We start from the raw sequence: 22,261 nt of genomic DNA, 5'->3' as shown, positions 1-22,261 counted from the left end.
TGAAACTAGATCCATGCAGCTTGAGCTTGTCTCTTTTCTTGTTTACCGCCTGTAAATCATCACTCCCTCCATCCGTGCAAGCTACCTTAGGATATGCAGCAGCACAGCCTCATACAAAGATCCCGCGCTGGGACATGCATAAAGGCGCCTATGTACAGATTAACAGGACTGATATGCGACAGTAATTGTATGACTATGAGTTGTTTTTTGGCATATACTTGGCTCATCAGGAGGAGGCCTCTTAATATCCATCATGAACTGTCCAAAAAAGGAAATCAAGCTACATTAGCATTGGGCCTTGAGCCCGCTCGCCCGCCGTTAGTTGTACGTCTGGGCGGCTGGCAGTGGTTGCAATTGATGCCATGCATTAATAGGGCATCACCATGGCATTTGTGTCTGTCAGTTTCGAATTGGTTGCTGCTTCTACCGCCCTTTGTCTTTAAATCCTCTTGGCCTACCTCATTACTTCTTTTCTTTGAACTTTTCAATAATCTTTCGTCCTCAAAGAAATTATCAACTATCGTCGTCCTTTTTAGGCGCTATATGTCGGAGATTTTGGTGTTGGCGTACCTTCCATTCATATCCATTCCAATTAACTCGACCGTTCTTACATTCGGCCTCGCACTCCTTCCGCTGCACTTTCCCCCACATGGTCCCGATTCCCCGGCACTTTCTTCTTGCTCCAAGGCTCTCTTTTCCGCATTTCCTTGTGCTTCTCCCCCAGCCCGTCCAATATTTGAACCCTTTCAATCTCCCTTTTTCTCACTCTTGAAGCTCCTCTTCACCCACTTGGACTCCAACGTTACCCGTCGTAGCTCGGTGCGTTATTTTGCGCGAGGGATTTTCTGTGCTGGAATAAAATTGAGCCTGCTCCACGGGGAATCAACAATTGTTCTCCTCTTGGCACCCATTTACCTGCATATCTGGGGGGACGGACTTTCTAATACTACAAAATCGACATATCCTCTCAATTCATCGTCAACTTATTCTGGCTTCACTCCGTCGCCATGAATATCCAATAACCGCTGTTGTTGTCCCTCCTCTCTCTTCTCTCCTCTCAGTCAATCAATCAACTGAAAACCCCGTCGCAATCCCTTCGCGACGTTGCCACCCACCTGACTCTAATTCGTCCTACCGTCAAATCTCTCATACAAGCTTTGATATCTCCCTATTCTGTCCACTTTTCAACGCAATCCAGGCAGATCTGTCCGCTTCACAGAGCATTTCAGGGTTCAATCTCGGCTAGGACGTTTGTTGGTCAAGCGTAAGCGCCTCATTCTGTCACACGGCTGGCCTGGCATCCAAGCTCGTCTATCAGTCTTGGCCCTTTGACCAACATACCGCATTTACACACATCAATCACCCATCATGGGCCATACTTCCGACTCGGAACCTGCAAAACGAAAGCGTGATGTCGATGATGCCGGTGGTCAAGGTCGCGCTCAGCACGCACCTACATCTCTTCAGCAAGGTATGTCTAGTATGTCAACAGCCGTCAAAGGCTGCACCATATTGTGTCGCCTCAAATCCTGAGACGTTTCATTTGTAGCACCACATACGAGACTGTCTTGTTTGCCTTGATCTCGTTGTCATAGCACACTTGCATGTGTCCTCGTGTCTCCTACATTCTTCAATGCATGTCGTCGCCTGATGGCACGCGCAAACGAGACGGTACTTGAAAAGCCGATGGTCTTGGTTTGACCCCTCGCCGGACGTAGCGTTTAGCTCGACTCCTCCAGGGACGCACATGCTTGTTGCTTTTGTATCCGGCTTTCTGTCTTGGTGCGCTGGCACGGCTTGTTCGCTTGGAGGATATGCTAACCCAACCTCAAAGGCGTTCCCGGTTATATCCACTATCTCCCGAGATCAAATGCATCACATTTGAGCCTCGTACAAGGTGACGCAGACACATTTGCCGACATTATCGGTCTGATTGGTGAATATGAGAGTAAGGATGCCAAGAGAATTGTTGAACCTTTAATGTAAATCCATTTACTGACATGCATCAGGCGTGTTAGACAGGCATGAGAGTCTTGCCGCAAGTCTTGGGGCTAAACTTACCGGCCCAAGACTCTTGAGAGGCATTGAGAAGTTTTTCGATGGACCAATCAAGACGACACCACTTCAGCCATTCTCCAACCCCATAAGCTGGCTGGATGTTGTCAATTTTGCGAGATCAAACCCCAAGGATTTTACACTCGTTCAAAAAGCGGATGGCTCCCGATGTTGTCAGTTTGTTCTCAAAGGCTCACAGGTGGAGATTATGGAGGACGATTGGCGTTTGGTATGGTCTGGCGCTTTAGATCGTTTCCCCCTTGATCACCCCCTTGAAGAGGATGAGACGGCAGAGCTAGCGACATTGGATATTCTCGAACAAAGAACATCAATTCTATACAAGAAGGCTGACGAAGTGGCGGCAAGAGCCCGTATTCTCAACCATCGGCTAGGGCAGAGGAAGCAGGATATTCGTCGACGCAGGAGCACACAGGACACACCGCCGTCACGATACCAACCCCCTAACAGCACCAGCAGTAACAGTTCACAGAGAACGGCCAACTTTAGCGCCGGTTATGATTTACATGCAGATTTGTTGCAGCAGTTTCTCGCAGCTTCAGCTTCACCACCACCATCTCGGTCAACTTCAGTTACAGGAATCCCTATAACCACTTTGAGCCAACCATCTCCATCGCACAGCACAACCCACTCTCAAGCGCACGGCCCGAGGTATGGTGGCCATACAGCAGAGACAACGGTGCAGCCTGTTATGGACAGCCGCGAGGCAGCTTTCCGATCCCTTATTACACAAAGGACTGACCAGCTGGGTAAAGGAGATGTGATCAACCCACCGTGTGATCGCTGTCGGCGACTAAGGGTTGAATGTGTTAAACATTTGACAGCATGTTCAGGATGCACCAAAAAGCATGCAAAATGCAGCTGGAAAACAGTCACAGATGACGAGTTCCGGCAACTTAAGCGAGACATGGGTCTCAGGGATGAAATGGATGTTGATGGGCAATCAGACAGTGGACGAGGTCCTGACACTTTAGAACCTAAAGACGGACGTTCAAGTCGACTTGGAGAGCGGCAGGAAGCAGGCAGGACGTCGGGGGATAGAACACCAGGAACATACGGTACGGATGAGGGCTCGAGGCCTCCTAGTCGGGACAACGGACATCTTCCCAGTACAATGGAGCCGTCGACTGCGTCAATGCATCGATTCGATCTGAGTGCAGAACGACATCGACTCCCTTTTGGAATGGGGCAATCAGCCAGGTCGGATCACAGCAACCATTCGGTCGAAACCTTAGCACCTGGAGCAAACGCCACGGGGTTGGCGAGTTCGCTGGCAACACCTTCGAACAGTACGTATAGGGGCAGTGATGGTTCGTTGAATCCTTCAACAAGCTGATACTGCATCAGTCAGAATAGCCCCGCTGGCGTTTTACGCATGAAAGTACCGACTTGTCAGAGTCAACGCACGGAGATGAGATGACAAGGAAGAGAGTGTGCGGGAAGAAGTCAACGTTTTATGAGTATAATGAATATAAAGACATTTAAAATCTTGTTTAATCATCTCATCGCATTCAAGCATTGCCATTGTTTGTGTTTGGTGTTTTTTTATCTTGGCTTTAATCGCCTTTATGTAGCCTCAGACCCACATATAAGGCACTTGCTGTCGAATAAATACGTATCTTGAAGACCCGCCAGCGCCACTTTGCGGATCGAGACGCATCTCATTCATCCAGTGGCAGTCATAGAAAAAAAGTTTTGGCAGGAGGCGATTAGATAAGGCACCAATGACCTACTCTACCGCTACTGCCACTGCCACTGCTACTGCTTCGCTGATTCATGAAAAGATTCTCCATCTTTCTCAATCACCAGAGGCGATTCCTCTTCTTCATCACTACTTGGCGACTGGGCCCTTGTCTATCACTCATTGATGATCGCACTACACCTGCCCTCTTAATTATACGGCATCGACAAGCTGCACTGCAGGTCGCTCTTGTCCCCCGACGGTCCCGCGCAAAGTCGAAATTTAACGACGAATCGACTAAAGGAACTAGTAAAGGCAACAGAACAACCAACATTGACGAAGATCAAGAGCCCCCTCTTACTTTACACTTGACAGCTCCGCCTCACCATGTCACACCATCAGCCTACATCGCACATCATGTCGAGCCACGACGAGAAACCATTCCATCATTCCCATGTACCAATCGATCACTCGGCGCTCATCCAGTCCCGGGAGACTGGCGATGTACTTCCCGATGATACCCCCATCCAGGGCAATGTCAAGGCATTGCCCTTTGCTAAATCATGGGTTCACATGTTTGCTGGCGGGTAGGTGAACCTCTATGCGATCCCCAACTGGCTTGCGACGACTTATCGTAAGACTAATTTGCGGGGAACTACGAGACTAACTTGATTGTGATCTATAGTGTTGGAGGAATGACTGCCGCTGCTGTTACAGCTCCCCTCGATGTGCTAAAGACCCGATTGCAATCCGACTTTTACCAGGCCCAGATCCGAGCTCAGCGCGAAGCTCAAGCCCAAGTCATTGGCCGACTAAACCCTGCCCGAGCCGCTTTATATCACCTCAACGACACACTTCAGATTCTTGGCTCAGTCTACAGGAATGAGGGTTGGCGAGCACTCTTCAAGGGTCTTGGCCCCACCTCAGTTGGAGTTGTACCAGCTCGATCCATCAACTTTTATGTCTACGGCAATGGAAAGCGCTTAATATCTGAGCATTTCAACAACGGCGTAGAAGCTCCTTGGGTCCATCTATCGGCTGGTGTAGCAGCCGGTGTCATCACCTCAACGGCTACAAACCCTATTTGGATGATCAAGACTCGTCTACAGCTGGATAAGAATGTTGCAGCTGGCAGTGCGCAAATGCGCAAATATCGCAACAGCTACGACTGTATACGTCAAATCATCCGGGACGAAGGCATCCGCAGTCTCTACCGTGGCATGAGCGCTAGTTACCTCGGCGTGGTGGAGTCAACGATGCAATGGATGCTCTACGAGCAAATGAAGGCATCCCTAGCTCGCAGACACAACAAGATTGTTCGCAGTGGTCGTGAGCTTACTTGGTGGGATAACACTGTCGACTGGACTGGAAAGGGTTTCGCTGCTGGAAGCGCCAAGCTGGTCGCTGCCGTTATCGCCTATCCCCATGAGGTACGTCATCAGTTTGGGACATTGGATCTTAACGGGATACTAACGATGGTGAAATAGGTCGCCCGAACACGACTGCGACAAGCGCCTATGGAGAATGGACTGCCCAAGTATACCGGCCTTGTTCAATGCTTTAAGCTTGTCTGGCTTGAAGAGGGTGTCATGGGTCTATATGGCGGTCTGACTCCTCACTTGATGCGAACAGTTCCCAGCGCCGCCATCATGTTTGCTATGTATGAAGGCATCCTCCGGCTGTTCCACACACCCGCGTAAATCATGGAGACAAATGAGTAACGCACCGAATCGACACAAAGCGATCGAGTACTAGGGCCATACCTGGAACTGATATCCGCTCATCGATATCATGTAACACTATCCGACACGAGTCGCTATGAAGCTTTGAAAGCTTTACAAACACTACTCGCTCTTGTATCACTGTACAACACCTAAGGTCTTCCAACGAAGCTGGGACAGGAAGAATCACGAGAATCTAACAAAAGGGGAGATGGCGTGGTTAAGGCGTGTTTATTTTCGGCGTTTGGCGAGTGGATGGATCTTTAGAAGGGAGATGTAAAACACCTGCACTCATGGTTATGCTCATGCTCATGCTCACATAAAGGTCATGTACGAAATTATGTATAATAGGAGAGGCGCCTCTATTTTCTGGATATCATCACACATTGACCGTACCGTCATAAGCGTGTGCGCATTCTGGAGATGAGAGAACTCTGTCTCTATGGAATGCTAAAAAGAAGCCAATACGACTAAATATCAAATCACTTCGCTGACTTTGCCTTAATGTCCTAAAGAGTGCGCTTTAACTTCAAGAGTCTGGGTCTCATGAGTCGAATCACTCTTGTTATTCAGAGTAGATCATATGGATACAAGATAACCCATCAGTCCATCAACGCCCCAAGCCAGAGAAGGGAGTCCCAGAACTTCGAATGTGGGATGGGATGCAAGTTGAAAGAACAGCTTTGGAGGACTGAAAACATAATGACTGGACCAAAGTTTGCTTTTCCCATATGAAACAAAAAGGGAATAATATGTACGTGAAGAGGAACGCCAATTCCACCCTCTCCTTTCGTTTCTTTTCGTTTCCTTGATGTTTCTGATGTAGTCATGGGGAGGGCATGTTGTCGAGAAGGGCGTCTCGCTGGTTGAGAGCCGGATTTCGCTTACGGAGCTTTCGAGGTTGGCGCGGAGCTGAAGTTGGAGATGGAGAGCGAGAGCGGGAAGAAGACATGGCTTTGAATGGCCAGATCAGGCGGAGGCGTCACCAAGCGTTGCGATCCCAGTTAGGGTCTGCGATTTTGTGTCAACCTAGACATCATGATAGCAAAGATAGACATAGCAACAAACTCACCCTGAACAAAGGCAGCCAGGACCTTGCTCCCCGTCTGCAGGAGGGGATGACCGACGACGATCTTGAGGAACTTCTCGAGGCCTGCGCGACGACCTTCGATAACATCGTCGCTGAAGCGGTTGGTGAAGACCTTTCCGGGCAGAGGAGGGATAGTGACGCGGGCGCTCTCGCGCTCGAGAATGTCGCGAAAGTACTCGAAGTCAGAGTATCGACGACGGACGCTGCTCTGGCGGAGCTTGAAGGCGGGGATGTTTGTGCGGCAGAGGATTTCGTAGTCTGTGTACATGTGACGGCCCATGCCGTGTGTTCTTGGGTTGCGGACCTATATATGGCGCTTTTTAGCATTTCCCGCGTGTATCTCTTGTCCGTCTGACGGTATGGGGTTGCGGATATGGCGCATGAGGGAGAAGAGAGCGCACCTCAATCTCTAGAAAGTTCTCGGGAGGACCGTAGATCTCGTCAAAGCTCTGCTGTCGCGTATCGGGCATAGATTGCAAGATTGGTCGGTGGAATTGTGAGCCGGGCGCATCGAGGCCGGAGTTGTCCTGATCGGACGCCATGTTTGGCGATGTTATAGTGAGTTTAGTTGTTAAGATAGATACGGATACAAAGAGCTAAAGTTGTAGGTCGTAGTCGGCTATTGGCGCAAGGAAGAGGTGAGGTTGGTGGTGATGTTGTGTAGTGTAGAGCGGAGAGAGTGATGTTCACTCCAGTTAACGCTGTCGCATGAGATGAATGAGGTCGGAGGTGGAAGTGGAAGTGGAAGAGAGTGGAAGAAAGTGGAGGTGCGGGACAGGACAAGACAGGGCGGGGTACTTGAGCAATTGGTGGAGGACCAGGATAATCAAAAGTACCTCTTTCTTTCTTTTCCTCTTCTGCATTTCCTTGGTCAGTGATATAATCGTTCAACGAATAACGGGTATTAAAGCCTGATTCGGGTCACTCGGACTCCGTTCTGTTGATTGATGATTTGTTTGTGTAACCATGAGCGTTACGACATTGCATCGTACAAGTCAAGACGGAGATATCCAACCAATAAATAGAGACAAGACCTAAATATAGTGGCTGCTATATTTCTGAGACAACATTAATTCATTTGATTTGGCTTGTGAGTATTGAATATTGCGGAAGAATTGATGATATTGTTATATATTCAAGCAATAGGGGTCCGAGGTGCTCTTTGAGAGCATCGGATGGCACTCGAGCAACAGTCTAGAATGCTTCATTATATATCGATCCAAGCTGCATTGACGCGGGACATCTTTACGTCTGATTCAAGCATTTGCCCATCATGAGCATGGTCAACCGTCTATTTGTCTGTCTTGCGACATGACATGATACGGCCGTAGTTGAAGATGTACGTTTCCATTCATCTCCTGGCAGCCATCCATTCACCCAATTCTCAGCCAATCTACTACTCCAGACATTCTCGAATCGGCATCTCCAAAACTCTCGTGCAAAAACTGAGCTGCATCAAACAAGTATAAGCCCATATGATTAACGAAACGCCATACGCCAGATGTGCCTCACCTTGGGCCTCAACCTACAACGCCTACCGCGACATGTAGTTTTACACATGATCCGTGTACACAAGAACGACATGCTCCCTTGATGGTTGGCCTATTCTTTTCTTCGTCGTCTCCGAGCGGGGGTACGATCTGCCCATCAACCGAGTTCCTCACTTCTTGTCAGCGAACTTTTGGTGAATAGCGCGGATCTGATCTTCGACGTTAACATTCTGCATATGGCCCAGCTGTGCTTGGCTCTTGGCATCCATGGCGCCATCGTAGCTGTGGATGGCAGCCTTCTTTCTGCGCGCTAGCTCATCCTCAGAAATGGCCTGTCCAGTGACAGGATCGAAAACGTCGCTGCGTTGGCTGGCAAGTCGCTTGAGGTTGTTGGCGACATCGACATGTATCGTATTGGAGGATGCATAGCGCGTGTCCGCCTTAGCCTTCTGTTCCTTCCAGCGAGGATCAAGAAGTTCAACTGAAAGTATGTTAGTATTCTGACTGAATGAAATGTTATGACGGAGCACTTACTTCGCATATGAGCCTCGAGCTCATTCATGGGAATCTGCTGTTTACAGTTGGGGCACAGCGCTGTCTGCGCACCCTGTCTGTTGGCAGCCTTCTGTGCGGCACGAGGTACGTAGTTCTCCTTGATCTTCATCGGGGGAGCACCACCACGTGCTTCAGTAGTAGCCTGCTGCTTTCGTGCTTGTTGCTCTGCGCGTTCCTGTATACGGCGCTCCTCTTCTTCCTCCTGGGTTGATCGCTGCGGTTGCTGTGGTTGCGCTTGTGGAGCAGGAGAGTATGGCTGCACAGGAGGAGGCATCTGAGCGGGTTGGTAGGCTGGCTGTTGAGGGGCGATCGGATAGGGGGCGGGTTGATTGGGGTATGCGTTGTAGGAGGTGTCTTCGTCGGGCATGGCTTCCTCAATTCGAAGGCTGGCGCTAATGGATGCATTGTTGCGGTCTTCGAGGGAAGCGTACTGGAGATCGGACAGGTTTGTAGGAGGTGGAAGGTTGGCGTGCTCGTCGGCCTCATTGAAAGTGATGGTCTCGACAACAACGAAGTCGCCCCAGTCGATCATTGCAAACTCCTCCTTCGCCTTAACCTCTTCCTCCTCCTTCTTCTGTCGTTCCGACTCGACATATTTGGCATATTCGGCTCGTTGCTTGGCGCGGTTCAACACAAGGAACTTATCATTGATGTTGGCTTCGAGCTCCTTTATGCGCTCTTCTTGAAGCTTTCCGCCTTCTCCGCCGAGACCGCTTGCACGTAATAATGTTGTGTATTGGTCGATAATATGCTGGAAGAAGTTGTGGAGAGTGTGGTTAGGGATGAGGAAGCCGAATTGTGGGTTACCAGCTTCGCGCTGAGCCAACTGTGTCATAAACTGCCGCCCGTTCTTGGCTACAAAGAGAGCCGATAGTTGAATCACATCCAGATCCTTTCGGTTGATGCGAGGTGTTCGCGCGGAGAATTGGTAATCGGCAGGCTTCGGGGGTCCCTGAGGCTTAGGAGCCTCGGCCGCAGGTTCACCCACGCGACCAGCAGCGATCGCTGTACCACGTCCACTCCTCACCTCATCGAGTCGCCATTCGTAGAAGGGATGGTAGGCATCGGAAGGGTTAAGAAAGCTGAACTTCGGGTTTGATCGCTCCTTTTCGCGAATGCGATCTTCGAAGACAGCACCGTTTCGCGCTACGTAACCGGCTGTCTTTTCAAGAACATTTCGGATCTCGCGAGGAGGAAGGACTACTCCAGCGGGAGGTTTGATATCGTCGAGAATATTTGCCGCGGCATCGCCGTTGGTTGTTACGGCTGCCATTGTGAGGAGAACGCGCTGAGGAAGGGGAAAAGGCTGATGGAGCTGCGGGTGGAAGGCAGGCGACTTTGGAAATTTCGAGGTGTTCTGGCGACGCGAAGCTGTGATCGGCGAATCATTGTTCCGGGGAGTTTCAGGTTCCTACCCGCGATCACCTCGACTTTGACGACAACTTTATTTTCACCTGCTTGTAAGTCTCTGCTTTCATGATAATTAATAAACTGTGCTATTCTAGTAAATGACGGCTCTGGAACCCCTATTCTCTATCCTTTTCTAATCTGATAGGCACTCTAGGGCTAGAGCATTGTACTAAACAGTCTCAGTCACTCATTTGACTTACGAAATGACAATGTCCATTACAGCAATTTCTTCGTTAGAGAAGATACTATGCTTCTCTCAGTCTTTAATAAGCTAGGTTAACAAATACTATATCCGGTGTAAACTGCCTGGAACTACACTTGAACAGTCAGTTAATGTACATGAGCTTCTGTGGCTTGATTGAACATTGAGATGCCGATACTATTGGCCAACCATCTCATGATGTTAATTGGTTATATCCTGAATTACAAGCATTGGTGACTCGCACGGTCCGGAGAGTAGACACTCGCTTCTGCAGGAAGGGTCTGAATATAATCTGCTCCTATCCGTGACAGGTTTCTCCCATAATTAGATTCTTCAACGGCTAGTTACCTTAGTGGCTATCTCAAACCTTCAAGGGCTACCGCTTTAGGTCATGATGAGACATAAGCCATCAACTTGACATGCCAATCTCTGGCTTATCGTGTTACTTCGGATTACTTCCACAACTCCACGCACAATATCGGTTAGCATCTGCATCTGAATCTGGATACCCCGCAATACCCTAAATGACGTTTATCAGCTACCACGGAGCATTCGCCGTTTTCCCCGACCTTCAACCCCAGGCTGGCATAGTATCTTTCAACACACCACCGGTATTCGGCATTCAAAACCGCGATCCAGAGTCCAGACCTGTCAAGTCTCTCGGGGGGTCTTATCAATAGCCTCGTTGAAGACAAGGTCTGGTTAAATACCAAAGGGCTTCTTCCAGTGGGAAAAAGTAAAACACGCAAAACTGGAGTCGACTCTCGGTGTAAAGCTTCTCCGTCGTCGACACAGCTGTCGCATAAATCCCTCCTCTTCTCCATGAGATGCCGAGATAATTCCTCAGTGCAGCTTTGAATCTCATATAAGCCATTATCGATGGAGTTGACAGAATGGAGAAACTCTGCCCTTGAGGCTGCTTCTCAGTCTCTGTTTGATGAGAGCTCCACCCGGTCTGAAGATGCCAGTGTCTTATTAGTCTTCCTCTCATTCTTTTCACCCTGCGAGAAAATTCCCCTGGAACTATTTACACGGGGGTCAACACCTCGAAAACGATGGACAATCGAGGGAGAAATTGAGCTTGTCGATGCGACCAATGTTGGCCTGGTCCCGTGGTTGGTCGACATACTAGCAGATGACCAAAGACTTACACGAGCCTTTCGTGAACTATGTCAATTGGCAGCTGTGCTCAAATATCCAGATGAGACGTATCACTTGAATGAAGATATGTCAGCGCGAGTCCATCGAAGCCTTGCTCCAGATGCACTCCCGTTCTGGCGACAGCAGACCTTGATTGTGGCCTATAGAGCCATACCCTGGAAGTACATCGAGTTCCCGTGAGTCTGAAATCGACATCCAGCGAGCTTGAACCGCTGACACTACACAAGAGAACCTGTGGTCAAATCATTCTTACCACATCTACACCATGTTGCTGAGGCGTTCCACGACTGTTTCGATGAGTTGCCTACAGCCACGAGAACTGACTTCATGCTCACACTCATTGAAGCTTTCCGGTTCCCAGACATGGCGTGGAAGTATTTTGCAATTGGCCAAGCAGAATTGGCCGCTGGACGTTTGAAAGATACGCACCTTCGGCTCTGCATTGGCCAAACCAAAGCAGTCTTGGGACGTCTCAGTGGAAACATGGATGAGGCGACAGAAAGTCTTCAGGACTTCATATCCAACGACCCGGCTGCCGCTGTGAATAAACGCATACGTTGTGAGGTTGGGGTCGCTATCATCCAACGTTCCCTAAACTCAATCCAGGTGGCGGACTTGTCCACAGCGCAGAAGTTATTGGAAGATTGGAATCCCCATGGAGATGTTCCATCGCCTCTGGAAGAGGTCCTCAGCTTCCGTAAACATTCATTGCTGGGCAGAGTTATGCGATTGCAGGGCAATTTCGATGAATCTCTAAGACTGCTGGGGATAGCACACGAAATGTCGCAGAAACCGAGTCAGCTCGTCTTTGATGAGGATCTTCGAGATCTGACATGCGATTTAGCCGATGCTTTGAGAGAACTTGACGAGCCTATGACCGGTGAAGATTATCTTCGCACTGAGATCATTCGGCGCACAGAGCGGCCTGACCCTTTGACTGGCAAATCGCTTCTGGAACTGGCTTTATCGGAGGCTCTCTTCGCTCAGGAACGCTATGAAGAGGCAGAGAAGATATGCGTCGACATCGAGTCACGGGCTAGTCTTCTGAAGTACGAGAGACTGCGGGTATATGTCATCTTGGCAAAGCTGTCGCATATCAGATCGGATTTCGAGGTTGCATTATCGCGATGGAGTGAGGCGATGCAGGCCCTTCAAGAGTTTTCTTTGGTCGATGGACAGGTACATACTATCATATCTGCATCAATGGCTGACGTGTTGGATGCCCAAGGTCACAATTGGTTGACACGAGAATCTCCTCGCAGGGCGTCACTGAATGAGTTGGCAAAACCCGAGGGCGTTCCGCATTGGATTGCTGGATTTCGACAATGGGCAGATTATTTGCAATCTCGGGGTCGACATGACTTATAGTTTTGTCTGGGGTTGGGCTGAACAAAAGTCAATGATGTTATTATGAGTACGGTATATGCTGAGGTCGAATTGAGATACCCTATACCTAGTTGGTTGGATTGCCTACCCCCACGGTAATAAACACGACACGATAACGTAGAAGGAAAAGCTTCATGGTCTAGAACGCGTGTTTCAAGTAGTACGTAGCAATTTGGAGATCAAGGGCAGAAAAGGGGTTAAGTTGTCCGTGTACCTGAATGTTTAGTGTCGTTTTGTTTGGAGCTGGAGCCACATTCGAGGGAGCCGGCCCCTGTGTGGCTGCAGTAGCCACATCTACCAGATATCTCGAGGTACTGTATTGTTTCTGATATAGAGATAAGATAGAGAGGCCTGGAGTCGTAAACAATGCAGTCATGATTCACTTACAGAAGCCTCTTGACAAGCCATTGTAGATATCGAATGCCAAACACGTTTGCGGGAGCTGAAACCAGTCGAGCAACCCTCAAGAGCTATCGCCAATGGCCGATATTCATAGGTCTAATGGCGCCTGCTGAAGCTCTGTTCTGAGCCTAGCGCTGCGGGGACGCCAGGGGATCTTCACGGCCGGGGCCGGGTTTGATTCGCTGCAGGGGTAAAGGGATGTTAGGGAGAGCATCCACTGGGCTGACGCTGACATGTCCAGTTAGAGCTCAGACCGTCAGAGACAGGAACGAACCGAAAAGGCCACTGTAGCTACAAATTTTTGAGAGAGGACCTGACCTGGAAGGAAACGGGTACGTCGCTGGACGCGACTGCTCGTATCGTACTGCAACCATCAATTACCCATCACCATTTATAGTTGCAGTCTCAGCCCGCATAAGGCAACTAAGGTAACTAACTGCTAGCTGAGGTGGTGCTAAATATCCCCTGAAGCTTCATCATCCCTCTTTTTTCCACTTCCCGTTCCTTTTTATTTTCTTACTCCTTGCAAACTATCGCCCAACATCCATTCTTCCCCCCAGGCTTTCTTACATCGCCTATCGTCCGTTGATACCCGTATCACAACGGCGGTCTGCGATTGAGTTTTGGGTTCTTTTTTCTCTTCCTTTTCTATTCTTGTTCACTTTCTGTTTGTCCCAGAATCGGCCATCGATGAGGCATCTCTAGATCCTCCCGGTTTCTGTTATAGCTCTTCTTCGTCAACTCTCGTTACTTCGAACGAACGATTTGGACACAACGTCCCCTAGAGATCGAATCGACTCGAATTCTATATTGATACTCGATTACCATGGCTCGTACGAGGGGCAAGAGTCCCCAACCGCCAGTCAAGGCCCCGACGCCTGTGACCGAGAAGCAGCAACCTTTTGCAGCTCCTCCTCCTCAGCCCCAGACCACTGCTGTCACCACCAAGTCCAAGCCCAAGAATAAGAACACCAAGAATACTTCGTACAAGTCCGACGGTGTTGAGGACAACGATGTCTTCCTCCTTCCCGTCTCCGACTACTGGGTAGCCCTGGCCCTCATCCTCGTTGCTACCATTGTTCGCGTGTATAAAATCTATCAGCCCACCAGCGTTGTCTTCGACGAGGTCCAGTGCGTCCCCCCAGCCAGCTGAAGCTCTGTTGCAGCTTCCATGCCCGTGTCGTCCATCAATGCGCTAACTCATATATCAACAGTTTCGGTGGTTTTGCTACAAAGTATATCAAGGGCAAGTTCTTCATGGACGTTCACCCTCCTCTGGCCAAGATGCTTATTGCCCTTACCGGATGGCTCGCTGGTTTCGACGGAAGCTTCGACTTCAAGGAGATCGGCAAGGACTACATTGAACCTGGTGTTCCCTATGTTGCGATGCGAATGTTCCCTGCTATCTGCGGTATTCTCTTGGTTCCCTGCATGTTCTTCACTCTGAAGGCTGTCGGTTGCCGCACAATGACTGCTACCATGGGAGCTGGCCTGATCATTTTCGGTTCGTATCTCTCTTGGCCCTTTAACTGACTTGGTGAGACTGTTGCTAACTATCTGCAGAGAACGGTCTTCTTACCCAGGCTCGTCTCATCCTCCTCGATTCGCCCCTTGTCGCCGCGACCGCTTTCACCGTCCTCGCCTTTTCTTGCTTCACCAACCAGCACGAGCTTGGCCCTTCCAAGGCCTTCCAACTGAGCTGGTGGTTCTGGCTTGTTCTTACTGGCCTTGGTCTGGGTATCACCGTCAGCATCAAGTGGGTTGGACTCTTCACCATTGCTTGGGTTGGCTCCCTCACTCTTCTTCAACTCTGGGTCCTTCTTGGTGACAACAAGAACGTGTCCATGGTAAGCACTCGATCAAGTATTGGTAGATGAACATTATTACTAACGGATGAACAGCGTCTTTTCACTAAGCACTTCATGGCTCGTGTCTTCTGTCTTATCGTCATTCCTCTCACCTTCTACATGGCCATGTTCGCCATTCACTTCGTCTGCCTCAAGAACCCTGGTGACGGTGATGGCTTCATGAGCTCCGAGTTCCAGGCCACCCTCAACAACAAGCGTATGAAGGATGTCCCCGCCGATGTCATCATGGGCAGCCGTGTCACCATCCGCCATGTCAACACTCAGGGTGGCTACCTCCACTCTCATCCTCTCATGTACCCTACCGGTAGCAAGCAGCAACAGATCACCCTGTACCCTCACAAGGACGACAACAACGTGTGGCTTCTTGAAAACCAGACTCAGCCTCTTGGAATCGATGGCCAGCCTATCAACGGCACCAAGGCCTGGGATGCCCTTCCTGAGCCTCAGTACATCACCGACGGTACCGTCCTTCGTCTTTACCATGGTCCCACTCATCGCCGCCTTCACTCTCATGATGTTCGCCCCCCTATCACTGAGGCTGACTGGCAAAACGAGGTTTCTGCCTACGGTTACGAAGGATTTGAAGGAGATGCCAATGATTTCTTCCGTGTCGAGATTGTGAAGAAGAAGACATATGGATCTGTCGCAAAGGAACGTCTCCGTACCATTGAGTCTAAGTTCCGCCTTGTTCACGTCATGACTGGCTGTGTTCTGTTCTCCCACAAGGTCAAGCTCCCCGATTGGGCCTCTGAACAACAGGAGGTTACATGTGCCCGAGGTGGAACTCTTCCCAACAGTCTGTGGTATATCGAGGGCAACTCTCACCCCCAGTTGCAAGGCGATGTCGAGAAGGTCAACTATCGCAATCCTGGTTTCTTTGGCAAGTTCTGGGAGCTTCAGAAGGTTATGTGGCGAACAAACGCCGGTCTCACTGACTCTCACGCCTGGGATTCTCGCCCCGAGTCGTGGCCCATTCTCCGCCGTGGTATCAACTTCTGGGGTCGCCAGCATAAGCAGGTTTACCTCCTCGGAAACCCCATCATCTGGTGGTCTTCCAGCGTTGCCGTCGCCATCTGGGTCGTCTTCAAGGCCATTGCTGTTCTCCGCTGGCAGCGCAGCTGCAACGATTACTCCAACACCACTTTCAAGCGATTCGACTACGAGATTGGTACTTCAGTTCTCGGCTGGGCTTTGCATTACTTCCCCTTCTACCTGATGAAGCGTCAACTTTTCCTCCATCACTATTTCCCTGCTCTCTACTTTGCGATCATTGCTTTGTGCCAGGTCTTTGACTACGCCACTGCCCGCATCCCTGGAGCTGGCGCCCGGGATACCGCTTTGATCAACCGCATTGCTACTGTCTCGTTCCTTGTCCTGTCGACCGCTGTCTTCATGCTCTACTCTCCTCTGGCCTACGGAAGCCCTTGGACCAAGGCCGACTGCAAGCGCATGAAGCTTTTCAACAGTTGGGACTTTGACTGCAACACCTTTTATGATAGCGTGAGTTTCATGGCGAACACTGAGAAGATATGAACCTTGGCTGACATCATTCACAGTATGACAAGTACAGCGAGGTCCCCTCCATTAGCTCGTCTGTAGTCCCTACCACCTCAGCAGCCAAGGGCGTTGAGCCCAAGCAGGAGGCCCCTGTCCCCCAGAAGCAGGAAGAGGCTGTCATCTCTGGAGCTCCTCCTGCTCCTGATCAGGCCCAGGTTGAGCACAGAGTCGTTGCCAAGGAGGAGAAGGTCGAGTACCGTGACCAGGATGGTAACCTTCTCGACCCTGAGGAGGTCAAGGCTCTTGAGGGCAAGGTTGAGTTCAAGACCAAGTACGAGACCAAGACACGCGTTGTTGATGAGCAGGGCAACGAAGTTCAAGAGCCTGCTGAGGGCTGGGACCAGAACCTCGCTGGTGTTGCTCCTCCTCACCCCGATGTCGAGGGTGTCAACAGCGAGACTGTTCAGAGTAAGGATGAAGGTGCCGCCGCTCCTCAGGATGTGGCTGCCAGCAAGGACGGTGAGAAGGAGGCTGAAGAGGCCAAGGCTAAGCCTGCCAGTGAGAACCAGCAGGATGCCACCGTTAAGGAAGAGCTGTAGAGTGTCCTAGGCCTCCGTCTCGCTCAGCAGCATTTCCAGGTCACTAATAACCCTTCCTTTACTCTACAACCGACCTCATTCAAATCTCGCCACAATTCATGTAATATCATGTACTCTATCACTTACGACTTATGGAGGGAGGATGGGAAAATCCCTGATGGTCTGATATTAGCAGGCTGGAAAGGAGAAAGCGATGTCTTGTTCTGAAAGTGAGATATTATAGAAAACATCTAAAAAGAAGGAGGAGACGAGGTTACGCGGAACCAGAACCAGAACCAGAACGTCTAGCAATGACGTACTCTCATTTGTTGGCTTATATCGAGGGTAAGATTGTGACATTGGTGCGATTGGCAGCGATGTACACATTTATCAGATAATACATTTTCATGTTCAAGTTTGAGTGTTGTCCAATTTGTTGAGAAGAATGAGACCACGAAACAGCAAGATGACCGTAATATTCCTGACACAACATCATTGGTGCACGCTTCAAGAAGCTGGTTGAGCGAACATTAACCTGAGAGGTTAAGTTGAAAACCTGGGAGTGTCACAAAGGACAAGTCTGTTGTAGTTGGTATCATATCTATTACTACTACAACTAATGGCAGCGTCAGAGGGCATGCTTGACGGCCTTGAGTAATCTATTGTGTAAGAATGCCAATGCATGCCTGCGTATTGTGCGCTCTTGTTGCACAATATCAGCAACCCAATCATGAACGCTCGGGATAACAAGAAAAAGCAAAGGACAAGTACGTCATTCCAAAAAAGAAAAGCCCATTTCCTATGTCGTTGCGCCACCCGGAATGAATGATGCGCATATTTCCATCAAACGCCAGCAATGAAATCCCATCTGAGAAGTACGCACGCAGTCCATAAACGACCAAATGATTGCTTGCTTCCATCCATCCTTCCATCCAATTTCCGTACCATATTCGTTCAAAAAGGAAATATTAGGGGCCAATCACCACCCCCTGAGCTCATAATAATTGATTCCCCCAGCGCATAGAGTAGTAGCACCGAAAGGGCGCAATCCAAAACAATGCGTGCGATCCTGTAGCCCAAAATAGTATACATAGTCGTACACAAAGTCCAGTGGCGTCGATATCATCGACTTCCAGCGGGCTTTGAAGGATGTTAAGTTCTTAATCCGTAGTCGGGATTGTGATAGATAGTCGCTTCGTTTCCTCCGAACCAGAATTGCTCTTCACATCAAGAGACTGGACGGAGCTGCGCACACTCCTTGCTCCATCAGTTTGCATAGGAGGCGTGTGTGGCTCTTCGATCGGGCCACTCTTGCTTGTATCGCTTCGTGTCCGTTCTATCGTCATCGGTGGTGTTTGAAAGCCAGGAACTTCGAGGTGGTCAGACCTTACACTGCCGTCATGGCTGTTACGCGGACTCTTTTCCATATCAACAGAGAGGGGCGCTGGGATGCACGGAATGACACCACCACCAATGCGAGACCAGAACATCTGCTCCCTGAGTCGCACACTCTCCTCCCAGGCAGCCTTCTCATGATCCTCATTGTCCGCTCGCCAGTGACCATCCTTAACCATACGCAAGAAGCCCAAGAAGTCACAAGTTGACCGTACGCGAGTCAGGCAGTACTTGCACAACGGATGCCGTTGAGCAGAATCGGTCTCACTTGTTCTGAATCGATGGTTTCGTAGATACTGAGGGTCCTTGCGTGAATCACCGCAGAGCGCACATGGGTAAAATTGCGGCTTTGTCAGTGCTACAAGGCTGCCAGTGGTTGGTACGGGCTCAACCACCAGAGATCCGTCAGCGATGGAGGCGATGACAGATCGACGAGCCAGCCATGACAAGCCTGGAGCCATATCCAGACGAAGTGTAGGCTCAATATCTTCAGCCAGAACTCGCTTGTAAAACTTTGTCTCCTTCAAGCTTGGCAAAGGAGTAGCAGATGCGTTTGAAGCAGCACTGACGGTAGAGGCCGGGGTGTTTGGAGACTGAGGTGCACTTCCAGCCCCAGCAATAGGTGTGCCAAGTGAGGTAGTTGAGGCGTTGGAGGGATGAGCGCTTGATATCGAGCCACCAAGTCCAAAGCCAGTTAGAGCATTCAGAGCACCTACTGAACCTGAAGAAACGCGGCTGCCAGGGCGGTTTCGAGAAGTTCGTGCGAGGATAAGAAAATCATCATATGACGACAAATCGGTTCGCAGAACGGGTTGGAGAAGATGCGAGAAGCTTGTCGGGTGAGCAGGCTCGACGGAAGCGCTCCAGAGTGAAGCAGCAGGCTCCTCAGTTGAAGATCGAAGATCATCACGAGTATCAGGTTTCGTCAAGCCGGGAGAAGAGGGAGCAGTAGGGTTATTATGATCTCCTCGTTCTGAAGCCATATGTTCCATAACGTGCTTGAGCTCGACGAGTTGCTCCTGTTGAGATTTTAGAATGCTCTCAGTATCGGCAAGCTGAGACTTGAGTTGGTCATTCTTGCGTTGAAGAGCCTCATGGTCAGCCTTGGCCTCCTCCTTGGCGGCAATCACCATCTTGTTTGCTTCCTCGAACAATGCAGCTGTAAGATTCTCGAGCTCCTGCTCGATCTTCTTCTTTTCCATTTCTGTGTCAAGTCGCTTTTGACGTTCCGCGGCAACCTTGGCCTGCCAAACCTTCTTTTCGTCCTCAACGGTGTGCTTGCGAACCCATACGTCACCAGCCAGCATTTCGCGTTGTGAGGCATTTTGAGTCTCGAGCATGCGAATTCGCTCCCGCGCAGCATCAAGTTCGTGGCGAGCGGCGGATAAAGAGTCGTCTAGGATGGTTTGGTGATTTATAGCGTTGATGAGCTTATTGCTGAGGGTGGCGACTTCGTCATTTAGATCGGGGTGATGACTGGGAGTCGCGACACCGCTATCATCGGCCGGGCTCATAGCACGGCTTCGAGGGTCGGGTATTGTGCTCATCTCATCTCCAAAGTCTGCAGGTGGGTTCGGTGAAACAATCGGTAGATGTGTCGAGGAGGAAGATTTAATCGGGGTGTGGTCGGGAGTGAGCGAAGGAGTTCGAGGGTGATAGCTAGGGGTCGCTGCGATTGAGGAGAGAGATCGAAAATGACCTAATGACCGCCGAGACGCTGGCGATTTTGTCGCGAGTGGTTGACCCCAACCGGAGGCGGCGGCGGACATTGGAATAAATCTACAACGCGTAAGCTCAAAGCCGATAGGATGTGGTGGTTAAGTTTGGTAATAGAGTTCGGGCTGGAGAGTATGTGTGACGGAACGAGAATAGAAGGTGGAAGCGGGTGCGGAGAACGGAAGTATCCTGAGTCAAGAATTCAAGATGGAAAAGATGGCAACGTACGAGTCCATTGTGATCGGGCGTATGTGTGTCAGTTGAATACGTCCTGTGCTCTCGGCCCGGAGAGAGAAAGACGTGACCTGACCTGGCGTGACAGGTCAAGATGAGACGACAAGTCCGTTGAGCGACCGACCAGACGTGGAAAAGTCAATCCCTCAGAGAGTTTGGAGAGGGAATGGAGAGAGATGGGCGGACCCTCCGGAGCCGACGAGTGACGACAAGCCAGTCCAGTCAGGTAAACGGCTGTGAGTGCCAAATGGGGGGACGACGGACGGGAGATAAGAGAGAGATCCGAGCGAGTGACTGTGAGACCTCGGGGCCTGAGACAAGATGAGCCACGTTCCACAAGCTCTGAGAAGCCGATGATTGATAGGGTCGAGAAATGCTGTGGCTTGTTTAATTCGAGTACTGTTGCCAGGCTCTGGCAGCAGACACGAAGAGCGTAAAATGAGAAAGAGAAAGACAAGAGAGAAAGCGAGAGAGCTCAGAGATCCTAGTTTGTACGAATACGTGGGTATTGTATGGTATGGTACCGTCCGTACTGAACCTGAACCGTACGGTAGCAGTGTAGCACGGGCGGCCGCGGTCCCTGGTTCTCCGCAAGCTTGTGAGATGGAGATGGGTCCTAATCCGACAAAGTCCCAGAAGTCGTGTCGTATCGTATCGGTCGCGGATCGTAATTGGGAGGTGGAGTCGTTTGGGAAAGTCGTTTGACGATATAATGATGCAGACGAAGCAAAAAATAGAACAACCCAAGATATTTTGATTCAAAAATACCCAGGGACTGGAAAGGCAAGAAGGGGTTCACTTCAGGTTGGTAAGAACGACCATGCGCATCATGAATCGCGCCTTCTTGCATGTTCCCCTTCCTTTTCGCCTCACTCGTCTTCCAATCTCGACTCGCTGATGGAAGGAGCATCAGTACGCCCAAGGCATGTACCTCTTGGATGCCGACCACTCAGACAGCAGAGATCCAGCAGGGAAGGAGAGACGCGATGGGGTCGAGGCCTTGGTTTATCCAACCAAACTCTTTGAGGGACCGCCTGCGCCACGAACCGTCTGCTGACGCCACGCTATCACATCGCAGGCGCTTGCCGATGAGTTAATCCTTGTTGGGAATAGCCAATGCTCACGGTTGCTGCGGTGGTCGATTTCTCGATACTTGAGAGCGAAGTAGACCTTATCGAGAAAACGACCTAACGGGATGCGCGTTCAGTGCGAGCCCGTGCGCTAGCGATTCAAGGCAGGGGCCGTTCCAGCGCCCTATCCGGTCTCTTTGGCAGCTGAGGCTAGGCCGAAGTTTTAGTGGAAGGTCTTCCGTGGATTATCGCCAAGTTTACAGTTCCAGCCCAACCCAGAGCCAGGCCTAGGCCTCGTGCTTGACCAGGCTCTTGGGTCTCGTCTCGTTCGGAGTCTATTGCCATGGCTCAAAGTTACGAGGTGAAAAGGGGAAAGGAGTAGAAGGAGAAGAATTCTTCCTGAGTCGTGCGTGACTGAGAAAATATGAGACGAGACGAGTTTGCAGTAGCACAGTAGCTACAGGGTCATCGTTTGATGAGACATGGCCAATTGCTGCTGCTGCAGGTAAAGTGTTTCCCTTTGCTTAGCTCCAAGTGGAGGAGAATTGATTTGGCAAAAGTGGGCAGTGATGACGGGTCCATTTGAGAGTGAATCAATCAAGTTTGGGCAAGGATGACGATGAACTGGCCGACAGGGACCTTGGAGAGGATCCACCTTTCAAAGCCACGTCGAGGGAGGAGCTAAACGGAATTGAAAGGGAGAGTGAAGCGAGACAAGCGCAAGCCATGACG

The 22,261-nt window shown here is 50.2% G+C and overlaps 7 protein-coding genes across 7 annotated transcripts; 4 read left to right on the top strand and 3 right to left on the bottom strand.

Moving 5' to 3' along the window:
- Positions 1–1,368: 1,368 nt before the first annotated feature.
- Positions 1,369–3,452, top strand: BKA55DRAFT_590224 (uncharacterized protein; the record flags this gene model as incomplete). The annotated part of the gene is made up of 5 exons (XM_046195059.1): positions 1,369–1,471; positions 1,835–1,948; positions 2,010–2,822; positions 2,898–3,362; positions 3,430–3,452. 5 exons carry the CDS (start codon positions 1,369–1,371, stop codon positions 3,450–3,452), a joined length of 1,518 nt encoding a protein of 505 aa, XP_046053448.1.
- A 276-nt stretch (positions 3,453–3,728) lies between these two features.
- Positions 3,729–5,884, top strand: BKA55DRAFT_219571 (mitochondrial carrier domain-containing protein). Its single transcript, XM_046185229.1, has 3 exons — positions 3,729–4,341; positions 4,440–5,184; positions 5,242–5,884. The coding sequence occupies exons 1-3, from the start codon at positions 4,142–4,144 to the stop codon at positions 5,452–5,454; spliced, it is 1,158 nt and encodes a 385-aa protein (XP_046053447.1). The 5' UTR covers positions 3,729–4,141; the 3' UTR covers positions 5,455–5,884.
- A 615-nt stretch (positions 5,885–6,499) lies between these two features.
- BKA55DRAFT_534681 (Phox homologous domain-containing protein) lies at positions 6,500–7,107 on the bottom strand (the record flags this gene model as incomplete). Its single annotated transcript, XM_046189614.1, has 3 exons — positions 6,500–6,504; positions 6,548–6,869; positions 6,967–7,107. 3 exons carry the CDS (start codon positions 7,105–7,107, stop codon positions 6,500–6,502), a joined length of 468 nt encoding a protein of 155 aa, XP_046053446.1.
- Positions 7,108–7,821: 714 nt separating this feature from the next.
- BKA55DRAFT_219582 (Pre-mRNA splicing factor PRP21 like protein-domain-containing protein) lies at positions 7,822–10,058 on the bottom strand. The gene is made up of 3 exons (XM_046185230.1): positions 8,590–10,058; positions 8,078–8,536; positions 7,822–8,015 (listed from the first exon to the last, which is right to left on the bottom strand). Exons 1-2 carry the CDS (start codon positions 9,881–9,883, stop codon positions 8,226–8,228), a joined length of 1,605 nt encoding a protein of 534 aa, XP_046053445.1. The 5' UTR covers positions 9,884–10,058; the 3' UTR covers positions 7,822–8,015; positions 8,078–8,225.
- A 688-nt stretch (positions 10,059–10,746) lies between these two features.
- On the top strand, positions 10,747–12,751 carry BKA55DRAFT_590220 (uncharacterized protein; the record flags this gene model as incomplete). The annotated part of the gene is made up of 4 exons (XM_046195058.1): positions 10,747–10,877; positions 10,914–10,948; positions 11,115–11,559; positions 11,611–12,751. 4 exons carry the CDS (start codon positions 10,747–10,749, stop codon positions 12,749–12,751), a joined length of 1,752 nt encoding a protein of 583 aa, XP_046053444.1.
- Positions 12,752–13,997: 1,246 nt separating this feature from the next.
- BKA55DRAFT_503301 (Dolichyl-phosphate-mannose-protein mannosyltransferase-domain-containing protein) lies at positions 13,998–17,135 on the top strand (the record flags this gene model as incomplete). The annotated part of the gene is made up of 5 exons (XM_046186998.1): positions 13,998–14,302; positions 14,386–14,675; positions 14,735–15,018; positions 15,073–16,539; positions 16,596–17,135. The coding sequence occupies 5 exons, from the start codon at positions 13,998–14,000 to the stop codon at positions 17,133–17,135; spliced, it is 2,886 nt and encodes a 961-aa protein (XP_046053443.1).
- Positions 17,136–18,160: 1,025 nt separating this feature from the next.
- On the bottom strand, positions 18,161–20,768 carry BKA55DRAFT_219507 (uncharacterized protein). The gene is made up of 2 exons (XM_046185228.1): positions 20,454–20,768; positions 18,161–20,288 (listed from the first exon to the last, which is right to left on the bottom strand). The coding sequence occupies exons 1-2, from the start codon at positions 20,459–20,461 to the stop codon at positions 18,275–18,277; spliced, it is 2,022 nt and encodes a 673-aa protein (XP_046053442.1). The 5' UTR covers positions 20,462–20,768; the 3' UTR covers positions 18,161–18,274.
- Between the last annotated feature and the right edge of the window lie 1,493 nt (positions 20,769–22,261).

This window comes from Fusarium redolens (assembly GCF_020744475.1).
Source record: "Fusarium redolens strain MPI-CAGE-AT-0023 chromosome Unknown BKA55scaffold_3, whole genome shotgun sequence".
NCBI classification, from domain to species: domain Eukaryota; kingdom Fungi; phylum Ascomycota; class Sordariomycetes; order Hypocreales; family Nectriaceae; genus Fusarium; species Fusarium redolens.
The sequence above is the reverse complement of the archived record's forward strand: the minus strand, read 5'-3'. Positions and strand labels throughout refer to the sequence as shown.